Source organism: Bombus vancouverensis, chromosome 13, assembly GCF_051014615.1.
Source record: "Bombus vancouverensis nearcticus chromosome 13, iyBomVanc1_principal, whole genome shotgun sequence".
NCBI classification, from domain to species: Eukaryota; Metazoa; Arthropoda; class Insecta; order Hymenoptera; family Apidae; genus Bombus; species Bombus vancouverensis.
Window position 1 is genome coordinate 6,618,449 of NC_134923.1, and position 21,230 is coordinate 6,639,678.

General features: G+C 39.4%; 1 protein-coding gene across 5 annotated transcripts in view; it reads left to right on the plus strand.

Annotated features, from left to right (window-relative positions):
- The window catches only part of Chi (LIM domain-binding protein 2 Chi), a 137,891-nt gene that overhangs the window by 105,663 nt on the left and 10,998 nt on the right, over nucleotides 1–21,230 (plus strand). For 3 of the 5 annotated variants that reach the window (XM_076623967.1, XM_033347434.2, XM_033347388.2), the window contains 4 exons: nucleotides 1,879–1,972; nucleotides 18,957–19,059; nucleotides 19,810–19,982; nucleotides 20,650–20,853. In XM_076623967.1, coding sequence (XP_076480082.1) covers nucleotides 1,879–1,972; nucleotides 18,957–19,059; nucleotides 19,810–19,982; nucleotides 20,650–20,853 — 574 coding nt within the window. The remainder of the gene's footprint in view (nucleotides 1–1,878; nucleotides 1,973–18,956; nucleotides 19,060–19,809; nucleotides 19,983–20,649; nucleotides 20,854–21,230) is intronic. The other 2 variants (XM_076623968.1, XM_033347397.2) reach the window with 1 other exon arrangement.

The following is a 21,230-nucleotide window of genomic DNA, read 5'->3' on the forward strand; positions in this document are numbered from 1 at the left end:
ACAAGGGTGATCGATATCAGTGTAGCCAGTCGATTCGTGACCCTCGAAACACGCTGTTATCGCTGCTACAGTGCAACGGTCTTTCCTTTGTACAATCAACTCTTATATTCAATTAGAACTTTGCGTCTGATATGAGCACACATATATTCGTCTATGTTGCAACATCTAACCATGAATTTATTACTTTGCGAATATCTGAACGACGAAACGTTCTTCCTTGTAAGATCGATGTTTTCTCCTCGAAATCGGTTAACTTTTTCGCCACGAATTTTTCTTTTAACAGCGATCACGCTAGTATAATAATATAGACTACAAATTACATCAATCTCTTTACCTATGTTTTTTCATTTTTTCCTCGTGTTTCTATCTCTTCAAATATTTGTTTTCGGGATACTTTATTGATAGAAAGCGTGGAATATGCAAAAGGTGACAAAATTGTATCGAATATTAAAATTAATTATTTAAAAACTTTCCATATTTTATAGAAAGAGAAGGATAGGGTTAAGTATAGTTTTTAAAATTGAATGCATGATCTCATTTATCATAGAATCATACGTACCAGTAGATTTCAGTGAAATTATAATAAGTTATGGATCTTTTTAAAAGTTTTATCGGCTATTATTCTATAATGATTTCGTTAATCGTGCCAGTTAACCGAAGTTTCTTCAAAAGAATTAGTTTTGTAAACTGACAGCGCGTATCGAGATTTTAGTCCCGGTTTGAACGATCGCGGCACTAACAGGTGTTTGACACGCGTGCAGATCCAAGCAACCGAAAGACATGCACGAGCTTATTAAATTTGATTTACGCTGTTAGTTCGGTCACGATAGGCATGATCATGGATGCTATTCCGGGTTGCACGGTCGTTACAATTTTTTTTCAAATACTAACAGAATAATGAACGATTCAGTAGCACGTATACCTTTTCTCGTGTGTGGACATTTTTATTCTGTTTATATTAAAATATATAAACTAATGATAAATCGATGCTCAAAAGATATTCTTGTGAATTCAATACATGTATATCACACGAAACTAAAATCGCTTATCAGTAATGTATTAAAATTAAACATACAATTTGTCCAACTATTAGTAGCTTTAAATATTATTGCTAAAATTAATCTTCATAGACTCTGTATTAATTTTGAAGAATCTTTTCTATCCTATCTATTGTTAGACGCACAAACGAACTAAAAATAATGAACTGCTCCCTAACATTTAACGCTTACAGTTATCGATCTTTCTAGTGTATATTAACTTTAAAAGACAAATTTTATCGTATATCGTTACAATATTCTGCCATAGCTCTAATAATAAAACAATCTAATTAAATTACTTTTTATAAAAACAAGCAAGTGTCCACGTTCTTTTGATCGATAATTTAAATCTCCCGCCTTAGCGCTACACTCAAAGTTCGAATGAAGCGATCAAGTTCGACGAACTTTCAGTGAAACATGATCGACGCGTGTCTCTGCTGTCTGTACGAAGTTTCGTGCTGAAACCACGTCATAGTTGCGTCTTAACGTAGTCCCAATTAGACGAGCGACCGAAGGTCCGTTCGATGCGATTAGTCGGGACTATTGGAAATCGGTTTCGAGGAGAACTCAGTATTCTTTTAGTCGGAATAACCGGGAAATAGAGTATGTGTGTTCGCGATTGTTGATCCCCCCTCGGTGAAAGTCGTAAGTTTGGTGGGCCGCGAATCTGTGCCACGTTCGACGTGTTTCGTCGATTCATTGGGCCGCTTCAGGCGGCTTACGAAAGTCCGACGATGCATGTTGAACTCCCTTCGGTCCACATGCATGCGACACGCGACCCACACCAGAGAACACACTGTACACAGCACACCTAACATGACCGATCGGTCTGATCTGACAGATCGTTGCCTGTCCCCAGGAGGCATACTCCGTACTTTGGCCAGCCGGACTACAGGCTCTACGAGTTGAACAAGAGGTTACAGCAGCGTACAGAGGTGAGTTTATTCTTTCTACCTTTTACTCTAATTTATTTATCTTGCAGCTGTAATTATAAGACTCGCCCCATTGAACGGTCACGTTTCGTAAATTTATAACGAGACCACTGTTCATGAGTATTGGAACGAAATATTTTTTGTATACTATCGTACTATTTATTCCTACTGTAAAAGTTAAAAATAAGTAGATTACGAATTTTAGACTACGGCGAGAATGCAAAATTGCATAGAATGCGCATAATATGGAAAAATATGTAAAATATTCAAAGTACCGTGGGTAAAACAATTTTCTAGCGAGTTTCTATCGTTTTAAACTATTCTCGAATTTGCATAAAAATCCTCAGTCTAATAATACACGAATACGCGATACCTTGCTGTTTGTAGCATTAGAAATACCAAATTAGCTAAAATGACTGGTTCCAGGATTTCTGTCTTAGCTATTATTAGAAATATATAGGAGGTCAAACGGGGGGTTTTCTAGAGACATTTCTAGTTTCGTGCATATTTCGTAGAGACAAAGAGTTCGCGTAAAGGTTAGGGAAGTTCATTAGTAGATACGGTAACCGATTAGACAGATGACTAGGTATTAACGGACGGGAAAACTATGCGGATGATTAATTGCTTTCCGTTTGTGCAACCTTGTTTCTGATCAGATTGAATTACGAACGAGCGGAGTACGCGTTCTAACATCGTACCTCGAGCGTGGTTTCCTTTTAGAAGCTGACACAATGATAGATCTATCTTGTTCGATCAATGTGTTTTTCTTTTCACCGTTTTTTTAATCCCATACATGGCAAAGAATAAAAAGAAGGAACATTTGTATTTTTATCGTATAAACTTCGACTGAGATTGGTTTGTCGAAACGACGAGCGTATTCATGATTTTAACCCTTAATGCTATCATAGATCGAAGTTCACTGCAATACGCAGTACAAATTTTACTTTAAAAGTGCCCATTAATTTGAGTAAATCAACGAAATTAAATCGTACTTGGAAATGTATTATAAATTCGTAGTCGGCTAATATTCCATGTACTAAATTGTCGAACCTTTTGATATGAAAGCTTCGAGCAACAAGCATACATCTGTCTTTTTCTCCCAATCAAAGATATTTTAAATATTGCAGCCGATATTGCTATTGCAAACTCTTCGATTAATAAAATTAAGCAAGTGAATTTCTGTTACTTTTTGTTATTCAATAGCAAATGAGAAATAGGAGAATTATTGCTTGCAGTAGTTGCGACGCTAAAACACGATTCGTACGAAGTGATAGCCTTTAAGGGGTAAATCGATGGAATTCGCGGAAACACGATGGGAGTCATACATGAATACGTGGCACGATTCCATGCATTATAAAATTTCCTGGCCCATACAACGCGGCTAGATAAACTTATTCTCCTTTCAGAGGTGCCTGATAATAGTGATAAGATACAATCCTCGTGAATCGTGGATTATCGTTGGCGCACATGTCTCGTTCCTGGACTATCGAGTTTTCCGTCGATTTCAGACAAGCTGGATTAATAGACTCTTTGTGGAGAGATCGCTCGACTTCATGCGATCTTCGCGGGCAATCGCCGTTTGGAATGTATCGAAGACGAATCGCGTCGTCGCTCTTCGCCCGCGATAGTCTATGGAAAGTTCGATAATCGATTAAATCATCGGCTTATTGCATCTTCGTCAATGGGAATTATATACGGTGTCCTATTATAAGCTAATCTGTTATTGGAAATATTTCGATCGAAATTTTCTTTGGGAAGTGAATCATGCCAGGATATAGGAAAGATGTTACTAGATGTTTTTAGTGGAATCATATAATTGTTAATACCTTAATCGATGTAGTTTGTTATTTCCTGCTGAAAGGTATCAGTCTCAAAATAAATTACTAATTTGTTGTTTTTATTAATATTTTAATTTCAATGGCAATGATATTAATGTTGATTCTAATTTCAAAGTGGTACTAGTACAGTTCGTAGGATGTCTACGTTTGCTGATATCATAGATGAGATTTTTGTTCGAAGATGATAACAAATAACGAGATGAGTCGCGATATCATATCATATCACGTGTGATTTTATTGAAAAATTTTTCGAGTCAATTCAGCGTCTTTGGATACTTGATATTACACGAACATCTAAGCGAATTCGTTACGTTGGTTATGCAGCTTCACGAATTTTTGAACAAAGTAGCGTACGAAGTGGTATGGCTGAATTTGTCAAGCGGCTTTTTCTTCTATCCGGTATACTTTCCAAAATATTTCCGATAATGAATTAAAATCAGGCACTCTGTATCTGCTGATCTTGACAAAGTTAGGAGAAAAAGTTAGGGCGAGTAAAAACATGTGGAGACGCACGAAATTCTTCACGGGAGTGATATGAATCGAAGACTGGCTCCGAAGAAGTATCGAAACCACTTCGAATCGATTAACAACCCACGTCGAATTGATCACAGCGCATTTGTCGCGCTAAGAGGCACGCGAATGTTTTCCCGTCCTTCTTTTTGCGGTGAATCTCCAGGAGCCCCGTTTTTCTTTGGGCGAACAGTGATCAATGCGCCATTAGGACAAAGCACCGTGAAAAAAGAAGGAAGGAAAAGAGGCCGGGGTTAATGTGTCTTAATGAGCCACTGATACTTGAGCAGCGCGTTCATTAATCTCGGAGAACCAAACGGATACAACCGGTCTTCGCTTTCGAGATCTCGATATTATCGGTCCGTCACGTCGGTTTACGTTTGTCGCGTGGCAGCAATCAGCATAAAAACCTCGTTGCAATTAACCCCTTCGTTAGATTGAGCTGTCTACCTTTTTTTGCCGCTTTATACGTGTAAAAACGTGCGATGCTTGATCGCCGTTGAAAGTAAATTCAAATAGAATTAAGGTGTCTGTCGTCAGACTGTTTTTAGTCTGAATCTTGGCCTGAATATTCGTTATAAACTGAGCCCTCCAGCAACCAAACTGATCGACCGTCGATTAACTCCACTTTTTATGAATTTTTAATTTCATTACATAAATACACGATTAACATTCAGTCGCCAAGAAACGAATCAACTTCTTTTCATCCCTTTTCTCCTCACTTTCGTGCGTCTTTTCTACAATTATTATTAACATCCTTATTAAATTTTTCGATCTACTTTGTTTCATTTTTTAAATACCTTTACGAATCTTTCTATCGTCGTCTATCCAACTTCGAAGCGAGTAGTTCATTCGAACAAGCCACAAATATTAATTCCTCTGGATGATGCTCAATTTCGGCTATATGCTCCCGAAGTTCGTTTCGCTCCGTTCAGCTGTCTAATTCACGAGGAACCTAATTTCTCCTTTGTATACTCTACGACCTTGACCAGTCAGTATTGAATAAAATATCATCGTTGCTCGGTAGAGAGCATCGGTAGATGATGATCGAGTCGAGGAAAGTCATTAGTCACTCGAAAGCTCGATCATTATTAGCTGGCCGAGCATCAAGGCTATCCAAATGTTTATCTATCATTTATTAAGCCTGCGGATAATTTTGCTCGACTCTGGCCCACATACGCCCGTGCCGCTTCTCTTCTTCTAACTTCCCTTGATTTTCTTTTTTACTCACAATCCTTTTTTGGCCTCGCTCGGTTCTCTCCCCGCCAACTCTCTTCTTCTTTCTTTGCGTCATTCGTTCATCCAGCTGGTTGTTCACTCTCGGTCACTCATTCGCGAACTCGAGCAAACGACGTGGCGTGTCCCTGCCTCATAAATCATGTTTTCTCGCGTTATCGTCAGATCTCGAGCGTGTCAGCGTGCGTGTGCACGGTTCACCACTGTTTCTTCGCCGACTTCCGTCAGGCCCGTGCGAACCCTGGTCTGGCGCCCTACGTTTCATTCCTACAGCCACTCTCTCGTTTCTTGGCGATCCGTCCACGCATTTGTCACTCGGACATGCCCCTCCTGGGACCAACAATCTGCCAACGAAGGCGCATGGTGCATTACAACACTTCGACTTCTATTTTTCGTGATTTCATTAACCCATTAAGGATCGAGTAGTGTAATAACGTGAAAAATTTTACTGGAACGTTATTGAGAGAATATAAATTATTGTTTCGTCGGGGTACAAAAATCTATTAGAAATACACAAATTGGTGGCACGAAAGAAGTTCTATAATTTGAGGAAAATATATTTAATGATATTCCAAAATATATTCGTATAGCGCACATAATATATTTATAGGAATTTCAATGAATGTCCGAACACTTTCGCGATTCACTGTATATTCTGTGTAACAGTCGAGGATTCTCGAAAACGAAGAGATACTGGTGAAAATGTAAAGATCGAGATAAAGCGCGAGTGGATCTTTAGTCGAGCATCTGTTCGCGTACGTCACTGCGAAGTTTGCCGTAGTTTCGCCTACGTTGGGGTTAGATTCGTGTCGAGAGGGTGTCAGGGGGTTGGTTTGCACGGAGCGAGAAGGAGTGAGCCCGGTTGAGCCGGTAGAAACGAGGGAAAGGGCGTAGGACGCGGGGCGAATTAAAATCAGCATCTACGCTGACTCGGTTATTCTCTATCCTCTTTGTCCCGATTTTCTCCTTTTCCTACTAGGTTCCCTCAAGATAGATTATTCAGATTCACGAATGTTCACGCGAACAAATAACGAAGTATCGAAATCGTTCGATATATTATGGCAAAAAATCGTTCGGCCTATCATCGGTTTCACCATTAATTCCATCTCAAATGTTTTGGACTCTGCGAGCTACGCTCCCATCGCACCGTGCTCTATCCGATTGCGCTATAAGCTTCTTTCAAGCTTATGTTTCGACGTTCGGAAACAGTAGATTTGAGAATTAATTTGTGAATGTCTTTAGACCATCAGGCGAATCGATACTAATTTTACTATTGCAACTATTTCATTAAAGAAAAATTCAAGCATACTGAAATATCCATTCAGTAAATATATTAGCAACATTGTGGTACAGCAGAACGAAGATTTGCAGTAAAAATAAAAGACGCGCTTTTGTTCATTTGATCGCTTACATTACTATTTATAGATTTAGAAGGAGAATAATTTTGTAAAAATACTTCGCTCTCTTTAAATACATGTTAGATGGTATTTATACTTTAGCGCGAAAGTCTTGGGACACCTCAATATCTAATTATTAAATTATGTATTTTAATTTTTACGTATGTTTGCGGTTTTACGATCATGGTTCTATCTAATGACAGCTCCAAAATCTGAAATGAATTATTCTATCACCTAGAACTTTCTTCGTCGTATCTTGAATAAAATTCACGCTCTTCTGTATTAAGACAACCTTCTTTCTTTCATTTTTGCATCTTAAAACTGGCTTACCATTTCAATTGGTTAATTCATTTTATTCGAAGGCTTTTTCAATTGAAACGTTGCATTTACACAAGCAATAGTTTGCGATATCCGCCGAATTCCGCCTCGATCTGGTAGTACGCGATATTATTTATTTACAATTACTCAACTATTGGCGTTTCACGTTGCTACGAATCAGCCTTATTTTTGTAACGGTGAGGTAAATTTCATCGGTTTTGATCAAATTTCTAATTAGCATCAGCCGAATTTCCAGTGAAATTCGATCGTCGAACTGGAGAATCGCGAAATAATTGCGAAATCCCAGCGCAACCTCGGCCAAGAGGTTTAGGTTGCGATTATTCGCAATTTTTTTTTTTTTTTTTTTGCTCCCCCTTCCATGACTGTGCGGAAGCTCTAATCTCAACATATAGAGAAATATTGCACGCATTCCGCTTCACCGTGTTGAAACTGCAGAGCATTTCTTTCCTGACCGAGCTTCGTCACGTTGCATGGAATAAAATTCGCCCAGGTCTTCCCTCTTCGTTAGCCACGTCAAAAATACCAGATTTGCCTTCTTTTTCTTAATTTTCCTGACAATAGAACATGCGTCTTTCGGTTTTTGGAAATTTATTTTAGTTTGCTTAAGCAATTATTCATATTTGGAAACGCTATTTTTTACGTAAACGACCTTTGAGGTAAAAAATATCTAATCAGTTAATAACTATAAACTCCTTGTAGAAATTGTAAAATATTTCATACGCATTTTGTTATAGTCTGAGAAAACACAGCGTAATTTTTGTTATCACATCTGACTCAGACGTAGAAATTTAAAAATATATTTTAAAAGCGTTCAACAAATGAAATATCGACTTTTTGATCCCTCTAAATGGAAATATTTTTACGATAGACAATGATATACACAAAATGAAACTTGCGAAGCGACTTCATCGACAGACAAGAAAAGATTTCCAACGACGATTTGTTCGAAGCGACCGGAAGTTGTACATGCTTTCTCCTTTCAATACTTTCTCGTGGCGTTATTTTCTTCACAAAGCTAAATTCGAGTACCTGTGCTCTTCGAACGGAATTCTATTTTTAATTACCCAAAACAAATGGTCTGCTATCATTCGTATCAACAAACCATTCTCTGTTACTGTATTTTTTTATCGATAATGCGTTGAGCTTAAAAGTTTTAATCACCGGTAAAAGCGTTCGTTATTTGGAAATTTTTAATAGAAAATCGCGTGTGCGCGCCGAGGAACTTTTGAACTTTTTCCATTGTAGCGCATGCCGAAGGAAATAAAACTAAATTCGATAAACGTCAGGTCCGGCGAACGAATAGCAAATTGAAACTGTAATTAAATAGAATCTCTCCCCCTCTACGCGCGGTATCCGGTGTATTTTTTGAAAATCCATATGCAAGTCGTTGCGTGTCGATTGATTGTTTAATTGCTTGTGGACAAAATTTATTTGTCGCTCCTGTCAAATAGATAATGTACGCTGTGTTGCGCAAGCTATTCATCGTCGTACAATTACCCCGACTGTAATTCTATTTGGAAGTATCATCTTGCAATTTTGCATGTATTACTTTATTTTAAAAATATCTCTATATTTTTATATTTTTTTCAACCGTGATAGTCAAGTCTCTTTACAATGCTAGCGAGATTTTAAAATGTTTCAATAAAAACTTCCTGTAAGTGTTTGTATACTTTTGCGAGCATTTCGCGGACGAAATAATTTTCGAACGATACCGTGACTGATCGAATTCCGATTATAATTGTAGAAATGCTGCAGATTTGTAATTTCGTGACATATCGTCGAGATCAGGACATCCATTTTCATCGGTGCACTTTGACGAATACGAAACACATTATCTGCCATAGGATACAATGCTTTTTCATCGTGACAGATGACATCTACATTCACCTTCGCGTGTTTCATACGCGGAAGTCGTTCCACTTCCCCACATTTTTTGTCCTCGCCAAAATAATCGTATTTCGTCAGGCTAGCGTGACCCCTCAAGACACGTCCAGCTAGCAAGAAAAATGATTTCGTCTATTTCGTAATAACAATTCCGCAGCAACTTTCATCTCGTTCGTCCAACAATATTTCGATATAATTAACGTATATATTTAATTAAAAAAAAGTAAATACATTTGTCAATTACATACTAGTTTGTTTTATATAAAACAACAAGAATTTAATAAGTATAATAGCGTAATTTTGATTTTACAATGATCAAACTGTATCAAGTCTGTCGAATCATAATTTGATTACAAATATCAAATGTTTTGTCAAGGATTCATTTCATCTGCAGCGATTCAATACGCGACGAGCAACATTATTGCGAAGGAAATTGTGAAAACTCGGGGATTTCACAATATTTCGCGATATTTCCTGTCGGACCTGATAATTTTTCCAAGGGGGCGGGAAAAAAGCACGCGTTGTAATATCGGGAAAAGCGAGGTGAAATTTTTAATAATGTCCAAGTCGTGGCTCGAAATTTCTAATTTGAAAACAAGCTCGGCCGCCACGGTAGCATTCGTATGGCGACTAAACATCACGGACGCCGGTATTCATCGTGAAAATCTATATTGCACAGGCCTGCAATTTTTTTTTACCTTTGCCGCGCCCGCGCTCTCTATCTCCGTCCTCGTTCCGGCGTCGCATCGAAACAGACGAAATCACGTAAATCTCCGATAATAAAGCTCTGATGAGAAATTCCATGCTCGATGACTCGTTTCGTGAAACACGGCGATCCTGCTGTGCGTCCCTTCAAACTTCGCATCGTGATGTTTCGTTGAATTCGCGAGAGCCTTCCAAACAAGCCGTATGTCCGTTGAACATCGCGCGGGAATTCTAATTTCGCAAATTTCACGCGAGATCGAGAAGAAAATAGTAACAGGAGGGATAACCGGAATATTAATTCATCGTCGATAAAATTTTCAGGAAATGGAAAGCTTATGGAAGGCCCAACCATCCGTGAACCGTTCGTTATTTATTCTCATCGACTAATTGCTGCTCACGTTCTCGAATACTGGCATGCTTGTTCATGTTTTTGGTAAAAAATCATGCGTAACGTTCGATCGAATTCCGAGTTTACGCGGTTCATCGAGGCGGATGAACGACGAGCGAAATGAAAAGCTCGTATACGACAGAAAGAGATAAATTAACAGTGTTTGATACAACGATAGCGTTGTTTTGATCGAAGGAAAGAAACACATTGGTTCATGAAAGTATTTGAACACCTACCGTGGAAAATTTTCATGTCTATATCGTATGTATGTGTTACGTGAAACATTTAAAAATTTCATTGATACTGCAGCCAGACACGACTGTCGTAGTTGGAGTCGTCATATTTGAAATCGATCCGAAAATAAATGCGCAAGTTACAAGATAGTTATTTCAACCATATATTTAGCACAAAATTACCAGGTATAAATCGTGATAAATGTTAGATATGATTCCTCTACATATTGATGTTAATTAATATAATGGATAGTTGATCGTTCAAATATCTTGTAATTTCTATATATATAGATATAGATATATATATATATTTTCAGATCTGTTTCAAGCTTTATCACCATAATGATGATAGATCGTGTCTCATAACAGTGCTAATGAAATTTAGACACACGTAATATATTCATAGAAGGTGTCTACAAGTGTTGGAATACTTTCGTGAGCCTCTAATTTTGAAGACGAATCGCACGGTCAAAAAGGACTCGGAAATTGGAAACGGAGAAAAACATTATTCCAGTTGTTCTTCCTGAACATATCCTTCGAACGATGCTGTTTTTCCTCCTCTCTAGATCGTCAGGTACACGTAAGTAAAGGGCGGCTCTGATGTTTACATAAAACTTTTCCCACTATGCCGCGGGAGGGAGAGAAAGTGATGGAACGTAGAAAAACCAGTGGGAAGGAGGAAAAAATAAGAAGATACGAAAGAATAGGTACGGGCCTGTAAACGCTTTGCAAATTTTTCTTCCCGACTCGCGTCGAAAATTACTCTGCAACACTGTTCAAAAGGTGTTTTGTAAATTAACCGAAGGACAGGACCAGGACATTTATGCAAGATGATTGATTTGTATTTTATCGACGAAGAATTCAAGGTGATGATGTGTTCCATTAGATAATTAGACACTAGGCCTTATGATCATTATTCTCAAGAAATATTACACAGGATTCATACGCACTTATTTCAAAAACTGTTTCTACGTGAATTCGAAGATCGTTTCGTTGGTTTTGTGCTTCGACGTTACTTGTTGGAGAAAAGCAAGTATTTCAGTATAAAATGGTCGTAGAAGGGAATAACTCGATAAATTTAAGTTTTTTGAAAATACGCGGTAAATCAGCGATGTTTTGTAAAAAACGTAGAAAGAATAACGTAGCGGTTACGTTAATTTGTCTCGATTTACATTAACATACATAGCTAATGTTCTTAATATTTTTTATACATTCAAGAAAGTATCAGTAACGCATTTTTTTTTACTTAAGGCATATTTCTTATTTGGGATTAGTTGATAGAATATCGTATAATAAGTTTCTTCTAAGAAGAACACTTGTCGTTTCTTCTCCCTGTGCCTTTCGTTAGTAATCCATTTCAAACAATCTTAAAAAATGGACCAATAATATTATCTACGGAGACGAACTTTTCAATTGCGAAACACCTATTCCGGTGCTTTCGTTCGAGTCGCGGAGCGAAAATAACGCGGAGAAATTCATGCAATTATTCATCAACGCATCCGCTGGCTGTCCCGCGCATCGTTCATTCCGAAAAATATTATCTCGTAGAAAATATTCGCATCGATCAGTAGTAGTAGAGAGAGGGAGAGAGAGAGAGAGAGGAAGAAAGCCGAAAAGACAAGAAAAGAGAAGAGAGTAGTAGCGGAGAAGAGAAAAGAGAGAGAGAGAGAGAAGCAAAGAACGTTCAGCCGAAGGAAAGGAAAAGAAGAGAAGAGCATCGAGGATCGGGGAGGGAAGGTTGAGAACCTCTATGGGAGCCTGGGTAATAAAATGAGGGCCCCTGCTCTCCCCCGGGGGTGGGGCCCCCTCGATAACCCATATTGTACCCCCCATCCCCTGGTTCTCCCTCCCAGGCTCGCCCCTCTCGCCGCCGCCCCGGGCCGTATATACTCCGATCGGCCGGAAGAGTTTTGTCCCAGGCCGACTGTCCAGAGAGAAATCTCTCCGTATCTATCCCCGGCCTAACCGGTGCTACGAAATTTTTCAAAAATGATGGGCGTGATCCCAGGAATTTTCTCGAATTTTCGATATAGTTATCCGCGCGATGCGTCTACGTTTTCACGGTTGAAACGATTTTCGTAAGAAAATGGAGAGGTGGAGCGCGCCGACAATACTTTCCCGCCGGCGTATATACACGATCATATACCACCCCTAGTCTCCCCACACCCCCCTAACAACAGTAGGGTGGTACAGTCCGGGTGAAAAGCCAACGGCAACCCCGGCGCAGTACAGGCTGCACAAAGAGCGACGCCCTGCCAGGCGAAAAATGGAAGGGAAAAAATGCAGCCTGGAGAGAGGAACGAGAGAAAAAGAGAGAGAGAGAGATAGAAAGAAAGAAAGAAAGAAAGAAAGAAAGAGAGACACGCACAGAGTGAGAGCAGGGGTGTAGAAGAGAGGGAGAAATTATTGGTGGTGAATCGTTTCTAGGACGAGGATCGGGAACGATTCGGATAATACAAGGTGCCGGCTATTTTCCCTCTTATTTTCTGTTTTCTATTTTTTCCAGCTTTTCTCTTTTCCTCCCTCTCCCCCCTTCTTCTACATTTGATTTCTTATATTATACATGGTGAATATATTTGAAAATTGTCGGAGTTGTTGCAGAGAGATGGGATAGGAAGGTGGAAAATTAAAAGAACGGACAAGACACGGCGTCGTGTAAGACGTATCGGTAAATCGATGACAGCAGAAGTATTTATTCATCCACGATGACAATTTTAAAATAGATCGTAGGTACCTGCTAACGTTAGAATTATGGCGGATTCTTTCTCATTTTCGAACTGAAATTTTCGAAGTGCAATTGGGGAGATTCGGAACGACGATTCACCTTTCGTTAGGGTCTTTCTACTGTTTCTCTTTTATTTCTTTTCTCTTAGTTCTCCTACAGTGTATCCACTTTCTTCCTCGTCGCGATGACTCTAAGTCTTTTGAAACTTTGCTGATTTGTGAAGAGGTTCCGTATAAATATCGGATACCTTTTAGTTTCGTTGCGACTCTGATTTCCGTATAAAATTTCGAGTTTTCTAAAAATGGTTCTCTTTGTTATTGATAATACGTTATTATCATAAAGTTGATCAGTATACATAGATACGTAGAACACAGGAAAAAGACATAAGTCTATCTTTATCGGTTTTCTAATTTCGATGCTACTTGATGGCTATGGGGGAACATTCTAATATACTTACTATGATTGGAGAAGATACTTGTTAGATCCAAAGATAGAAACACTTTTTAGGGATAGCTGATAAATCTACGAAGTTCCTTAACAAAGAAAGGGTATAACGTAACGAGGATCAATATTTTTTTAATGTCCAGAGAAGTGACAAAGATAAAGGTCTCCTATAGTATATACGATACGAACATAATAGTTTTTTACAGTAAACGCTCAAATACTTTCGTGATCCAGTGAAAATTTTGTCGAAAGTAGGAGAAATGTAAAAACGTAACGAACGAGAGTTCGAGTCTGAATTCACAAAACCTAACTTAATTTCTATTTTATTTGGATTTTCGGGTTGTCCGGCTTTTCCGGTTCGTTTCCCTGTCGACTCGGTTATTACGATGCAACGACGTCCCGGATTTTCACGTTTTTTCCTCTTGTTCCTCTCTCTTTCTCTCTGCGCCAGGATTACTTCGGCCTGGACAAATTGAATTTAACTCCGGCTAATACGCCGGCCAAAAGAGCGCGTATTACGCTGCTTTGTCCAGGCACATCGTGGAAATCAGCGATGATTTGTGTGTCTCCGGCGCCGCGACGCATTTTCCTCCTTTTTTCCTCACCGACAGAGGATCGAGATTGAATTTCTTGCCCGTTGTCGCGCTTTTCTCCGGCTATCGCTGCGATTTTTTGCTCCGTCCACACACGTACCATCCCCAGTTCCCGTGTTTCGAAAATCGATCCAAACAACTTGTCATAATACCTAGATACGGTTTCCAGCCCCATCGCGAGTCTCACGATTATTTTTAAACCTCAAACGATTTTTTTTTAAAATAATAAAGCATTTCGAAATTCTCAGTACATATTTCATTTTCTTTCTTTCTTTAAATTTCGAGTAAAATACATAGGCAAATGGCAAATTACTTGCCGTGAAAATACAATAAATTACATGGCTCGTTGACTGCACAGGATATTTTCAATCTTTCCAGACAAATTGCACGAATGAAAATAAGGAAAAATATACCCTTTAAAACGCTTTATTAGAAAATTATAAGCAAATATTGAAGCCAGCGCGAAATACATGTATTAGGCGTGGAATTTGTCATTACAGGATATGAAAGGGACTCTGTAGTACGATATTGGAAGCAACTACGCGTAAAGATTCTTAAGAAATTCGAAATATAGAAACTGGCTACTACATCGATGTCAAATCTGTATGGATGTATTACGACGATATTTTGATGTGGAAATTTAAATATTTTAACTAGTCGCCATTATTTATAATATAAATATGTAAAGTGCATACACGATCGATCTTTCATATTTCGTAACGTAGAGCATTTCAAATTGCGTTTAATATTTGTTTGTAACATTATAATAAAAGATGCATCTACAGCCATTATTTTTCTTCTTTTTTTCCATCTTTTTTTTTATTGGCGATATTCTAAATTTAGGGGGATATGCCCACTATATATATTCACTGGCTATGGACAATACTTATAATTAGACATTCGTATTATAATGTCAAGAGACGGAGAGGAAGATTATAAAATAAAGATTAGTCTATTTCCAGACAAGTGTACTATTTTTCCATGTACTTTGTGATTTGACGCTTAAATACGTTAAAACGAGAACGCCGTATATTTAAATTTTAATTAAACGAAAATTGCATTGCAAAGGATTGAACAAATGGAGGTAAATTTGACCGCGGGATTACGGAGGTCTCGTACTTCCTCACGATTTTTCTACCAAAAATTAATAGTGAAATTGTTCCTTTTTTCTTCTGTACTCGTCTTTTGGGAATTCTTTTTTAACGCAGTGGAAGATGCTCGCGGGAACGTTGATTTTGGTGTGCGTATATCAATTAGAAGAAGATTTACACGCTACAGGCGTGCGAAATGTAGAATTATACTAAAAGCATGGTCGATTCTTAAACCGCGCGACGATCGATTCTACCGCCGGAGAAAGGTGATTTAGCGAGGAAATTGTACATTGTCAACTATCGATTCGGCATAGAATCTAACGTTAAATATCGTTGCATTATTTCTGCAAAAGTAATTCAGCTTTAACCTTCCATCAAACTCCGTGAGCCTTTCTAGTCGAAGTTTCCAGTTGTGGATCGGTCAAGTTTTCACGAATTTCTCGGTTGTTCGGTTCACCAATAAGATTCGAGAATTCGAAACTTGCGGACGAGTGTTTTACTTACGTTGTTCTTTGCGGCTTGTTGTTTTTAGTGATTTGCGCGGGCACGAGTTCGCGTTACGTATCGATCTAACTTCCGCGTACAGAGAATTCTGGAGGTACGGCACTTTTGATTAAAATTTTCAAAAAGTTGCCAAAGGCGAGCAAACTATTTTTTGAGGGAAGGGGGCAAATAGTTACGCGTTAGCTTTTTCTGTAAAATATATAGTTAAAAGCTTGCACGATTTCTTTGATGCAAGTTTTATACTTTCCACTATTACTGGATATTCTTTGGTCGAAAGTGTAACAAACTTATTTCTACTCTTTATCATTCGCGCAACTGTTCCAGACATTTTTCTTCTTTTTTCCAAAATTAAATCACCGTTGGTAATAAATTAATCATAGTACGAATTTCTAACGATAGTAATGACAGAGCTCTGGCTGTTCTAAATAATCGTATCGCATATGAGTAGCATTAATGTAGCTGCAATCATACTAGGAATAATGATAACTGTAGCAAGCGAGTTATTACGGCGTTTCCAGAAAATTACCGACACTTATTCGTAACGCCAGCAGCTTTTGCCCCGGATGTAAGATCGTAGCTGGGATACACCGAATTTCTCAGGAAAAGTGCTCGAGATATTACTTAACGTTTGGCATTCGTCTTCCGTTCTGAAGCAGGTTCCTTCCACTCGGCGTCGTTTCGACCGGCGTCGATCTCTCGTCTATTTTGATCGACTCGACATTCCTCCCCGATTTTAGCCGGCTATGGAGCTTCACGCTTGCCAGAAATATCAATTTGCGCGAGAGTGGCAACAGTTTGCTTGATTTGGCACGGCGCGGCTTACGTCCGAAATAAATCTTCGCGAGCTACACGTGGACCTCCCTGAAAACTGATTGTCCGCTAGTTCCTCACGCCAAATGAGAGATCAATCCGTTTCTGTGTCTCGTTATTATATACATTTTTATCTTCATTCATATCGATTCATATTAATGTTAAACAAATAATGTGTATACACTGACTGAAGAGACTTTAAAATTCATACTTGTGTATACTAGCTAAGTTGATAGTCTTTGTCGTATTAAACATTACTTACCATGTCGGTAACAGTCATACATACTATATTCATTCAGGATTTAATTCTTCTTGTCGATTATAATCTTTTTGCTTTCAAAATTGTAGTGTTTTTTGTACTGCTCATCCTTCACACTTGCTTTTGTCGTCCGCTCTATGTAGCGCACGCGTTATAGGAACAATTTTGAAGAATCTACGATAAGAATGAAATAATTCAGGACATAAAGTCGAGTACTAAAACCGACCGTAACTCGTACTATAATAAGAAACTATCAATCACGAAACGATCGAGCCCATATCTCAATTTCGCAATCAAAGATTCCAAGGTCTCCTGCAACGTTAGAAAATTGGGGTAATTTCCCAGTTCCTTAAAAGGACGCATATGGTTGAAAGATGCGCAAGCTCGAGGATTAGAATGAAAAGGAGGGAAACAGAGAGGAACAGAAGGTGGGGGAGGAAAGGACGAGGCGAAGACAGAGGCCGCCTATACTCGTCGCTGAATAACGCATGACTGTCTGGCTTGAAATTATAGCATTTCGTCCCCTCTCACTCGCAGGAACTACCCCTTGGCTCTGGACGCGCTTGTTCGCTGCGCTTTCATTCAATTATGCATCCAGCTTCACCCACACCGCATCTTCTCCCTCCCTGCCTTCGCTCTTATTATTATTTTTCCGCGCGTGACTTCGCTCCAGCCGCCTTTTCTTGCCGTCTTCGCAAAGTCCGGCGTCGTCGCAAACTCTGAAAACTCGATCGTTCGTCTCGATATACCTTTTTTTTTCTCTCGCGAAATCCAGACCGTGTTGTTTCGGAGAAAACGCGGGCAACCCTCCGAGGAGTGATCGTTGACCTCTTCTTTATATTCGGAGTAACTCGCGTGAACGAGAATAAGCACGACCATGAACATCGTGTTCTCGAGTTGTGACCAATATTTTTTCTATTAAGTTATACAATCGACGAAGAGACTTTTCAGGCTGTTGCAATGAAGACATCGGAAGATAGAAATACATACTTTATAAGAATCTACATAGATTCATCAACGTATTCGAATATCTAGCGTAGAAAATTTTTATGAATACGTTATTTGCGTTATATAAAACTTTTTGAAGTGTTACCGTTGCGATGAGACGCAATTGCGACGGTTATACTGGTACTTTGAAATCAATATGAAAATGTACGTAGACGTTGTAAGATATTTATTGCCAACTTGTATTCGATAAAAAATTAATATATGCATGCATAATACAGCATCGATAGACAACTTTGTAGTCTTACACTTGTCGCGAAGAGATTTTGTAGACACATGTGGCTGTAAATATGATTTTGCTTGGACGAGTATTCATGTTTGGATGTATTTACGCGTGTATATTAGCGTGGCTGTAATAATTCAGAATAGCGAGAGGAAAAGAGAGGAGGCGGTCGACGGCGTGTGCGTTCCATAGTCGATCGGTTTTTCACGAGGTGACGAGCTACGGTTACGGCGTAAAAATTTCAAACGTTCCGTATCGGCGCCTATAAATATTCATGCTGCGACGAAACGCCAATATATATGTAGAGTAACACGAATATGTTGAAACGACATAGTTGTAGAGCACCGAGCACGGGAAGTTAAGTATGTTGCTCGCGAGCTTTTTCCCCGAACGCGGTCTCCGTTCGCCACGGAAATCGTTGTCAGTCATCGTACCGTGCGATTACAGATTAGGCGTAATTTGCCGGGGCTGACTGGAAATAAGGCAAGATCCGCAAACACGCTGGTTGCAAACCTTTCGTTACGCGAGCTTTACCATGACGAAAAATTCGAAAACGAGCGTGGAACGCTTGCGGCGGAAGTTACGAGTAGCAGCGGCACCGATGCGTCCGTAAGTCGAGAATACCGGTGCTCGCGTTACACTCTGCTCGCGATTCTGTTTTCTGTTTGCCGATGGCAACAATGATGTTATCGAACACGATACTCCCGGTTCTCGAGCCTCGACTCTGTATCGAGAGTCGGTGATTGCGCGCGATTTGCCCGGAAGTGGCATGATATTACATGGTTTTCTATCTTTTGTTACAGGAGAGCGACAATCTCTGGTGGGACGCGTTCGCGACTGAATTCTTCGAGGACGACGCAACCTTAACCCTCACGTTTTGCTTGGAGGACGGTCCCAAGAGATACAGTAAGTTGCGACATCATGCAATTCTTCTTTCAAGAGCGTTCCACTCGATTTTCCATTGGGACCATTCGCGATTCCTATCGCTGTACTAACTATTTCCTTGCTTGTGTCGCGGAATACGCGTTCCTACGACGTTATTTAGAAACGTGGAAAACGCATTTACGAAGCTTAGCGACGGCCAACGAGAAGATACTGCCTCTGGTTGGTCGTTTTTCTTTCGGAACGACTCGTTCTTCTTCACGGTCCATTGTCCTCGACGATGCTCCGTACGTGTAGCAACCGGCACGCACCGCGTTATACGCGTCGCACACGTTCTAAATAATTACGTGCCACCGCAGAGCAATTTTGCAACCGGTGGATTTTAATGTCTTCCTCCCTTGCGTTCGTTGCTGAATACACGGTAACAACGTGATTACACGTCACATCGCATCGTCATCGAGCGTAAACGACAGTTCCGCGACAAGCATTACCGTAGCAATAAGATGCAACGGAGAACTCTCTCCGTAGTCTCCGTCTCTGATCCAGAATTTTTCAATCCTTCCGACCCCAGTCTATCCTTCTCTCTTTCTCTCTTCCTCTCTTTCATTCTTTTCTGTATTCGATGTTTTTCCTTCGAATGTACCGGCAAGGCAAACAGGAACATCACCGAGGAATTACATCGAGCGGATTTTCTTCGTTGCCCGACGAAAATATCTGCACCCTGCTCGATGTCGTTGGATTAGGTACTGATGATCTGTTCATTTATGCTTGCAGCGATAGGTAGGACGTTAATACCTAGGTACTTCCGTTCGATATTCGAGGGCGGAGTAACGGAACTTTACTACAATTTGAAACACCCGAAGGAGTCATTTCACAATACCAGCATAACCCTCGACTGTGATAACTGCGTTATGGTAACACATCACGGAAAACCAATGTTCACGAAGGTAAGAATTCTATTCATGCCAATCGAATGTACCATCGTTAGGCCGCGGATTTTACGCAAGTTCATTTTTTCCAAAACTAATTAAAGAATCTATATGCTGTTATTACACGCAACAAATACACCGCGTCTCATAATTACAAAATCAGTGTGGAATTTTTTATTCTTATACAGGTACAAGGTAGACAGCTAGTTGTAAAAAAAAAAACTTCATCTTTGAACCTAGCTTCGACGAAAATGTACTTATCACACTCTTACTTCATACGTTTTTGCATATTACGTATATTCTATGTATAGTTGCAGCATAACATTTCCTACGACGGTATAAATATCCGCAGTCTACTTATCATTGTTGCACTATCGATTCACGGTTTAACAATGTAAACGAAAGGAATCATGGTTCGTGTAACAGCGAACGGTTCGTTTCACGTGCACGCTTCTTCGATCATCTTATTCGCTTCCTTTATTCCTTAGCATTGTTACATTTTCAAATTTGTTCTTTACCCTCGCCTATTTCTATCCACAATGGTATTTCGTATTATACATTTCACATTCGTGATAATAGGACATTCTCCCTCGCGCGAGTGTAAAATGAAATTTCTCACCTGCGATTGGTCGCGAGGCCAATGGTCGTGTTTATACAGCAGTTTGAACGCGTGTTTGTTCTGCAGGTATGTACGGAGGGTAGATTAATATTGGAATTCACGTTTGACGACCTTATGAGGATAAAGTCGTGGCACATGTCGGTGAGAACGCACAAGGAACTCGTGCCTAGGACTGTGGTCGGTATGCAACAGGATCCGACGATGCTTGAACAGCTTAGCAAGAACATCACCAGGCAGGGCATCACCAATTCCACCCTGAATTACCTTAGGGTACGTATATGTTAACTGTCTGCTATGAAAAGTGGCGAAGGTGTTTCGTTTTACGTTTAACGATGTTTCGAAACACCGTCTTGCTCCTTCTGTTCCATTGACTTATAGTACAATTCCATCTATTTGCTGCGTGATTTATATGAAATATAGATCGTGTGTTTGACTCTTGTTCGACTCTTTAAGTCCTGCATTATTATCGAATAATGTATAGCTCGAATTAAAATATTTTTTACAAATCACCTAGCAGCGGTAAGTAAAGATGGTTTTGGAAAGTGTAACGTTCAAACGATGCATACTATTTTGTTACCGTAATGTATAAAGAGATTGTTAGCTCGTGAAAATTAATTGTAAAGGTAAAAACAAGACAATGTAAATTA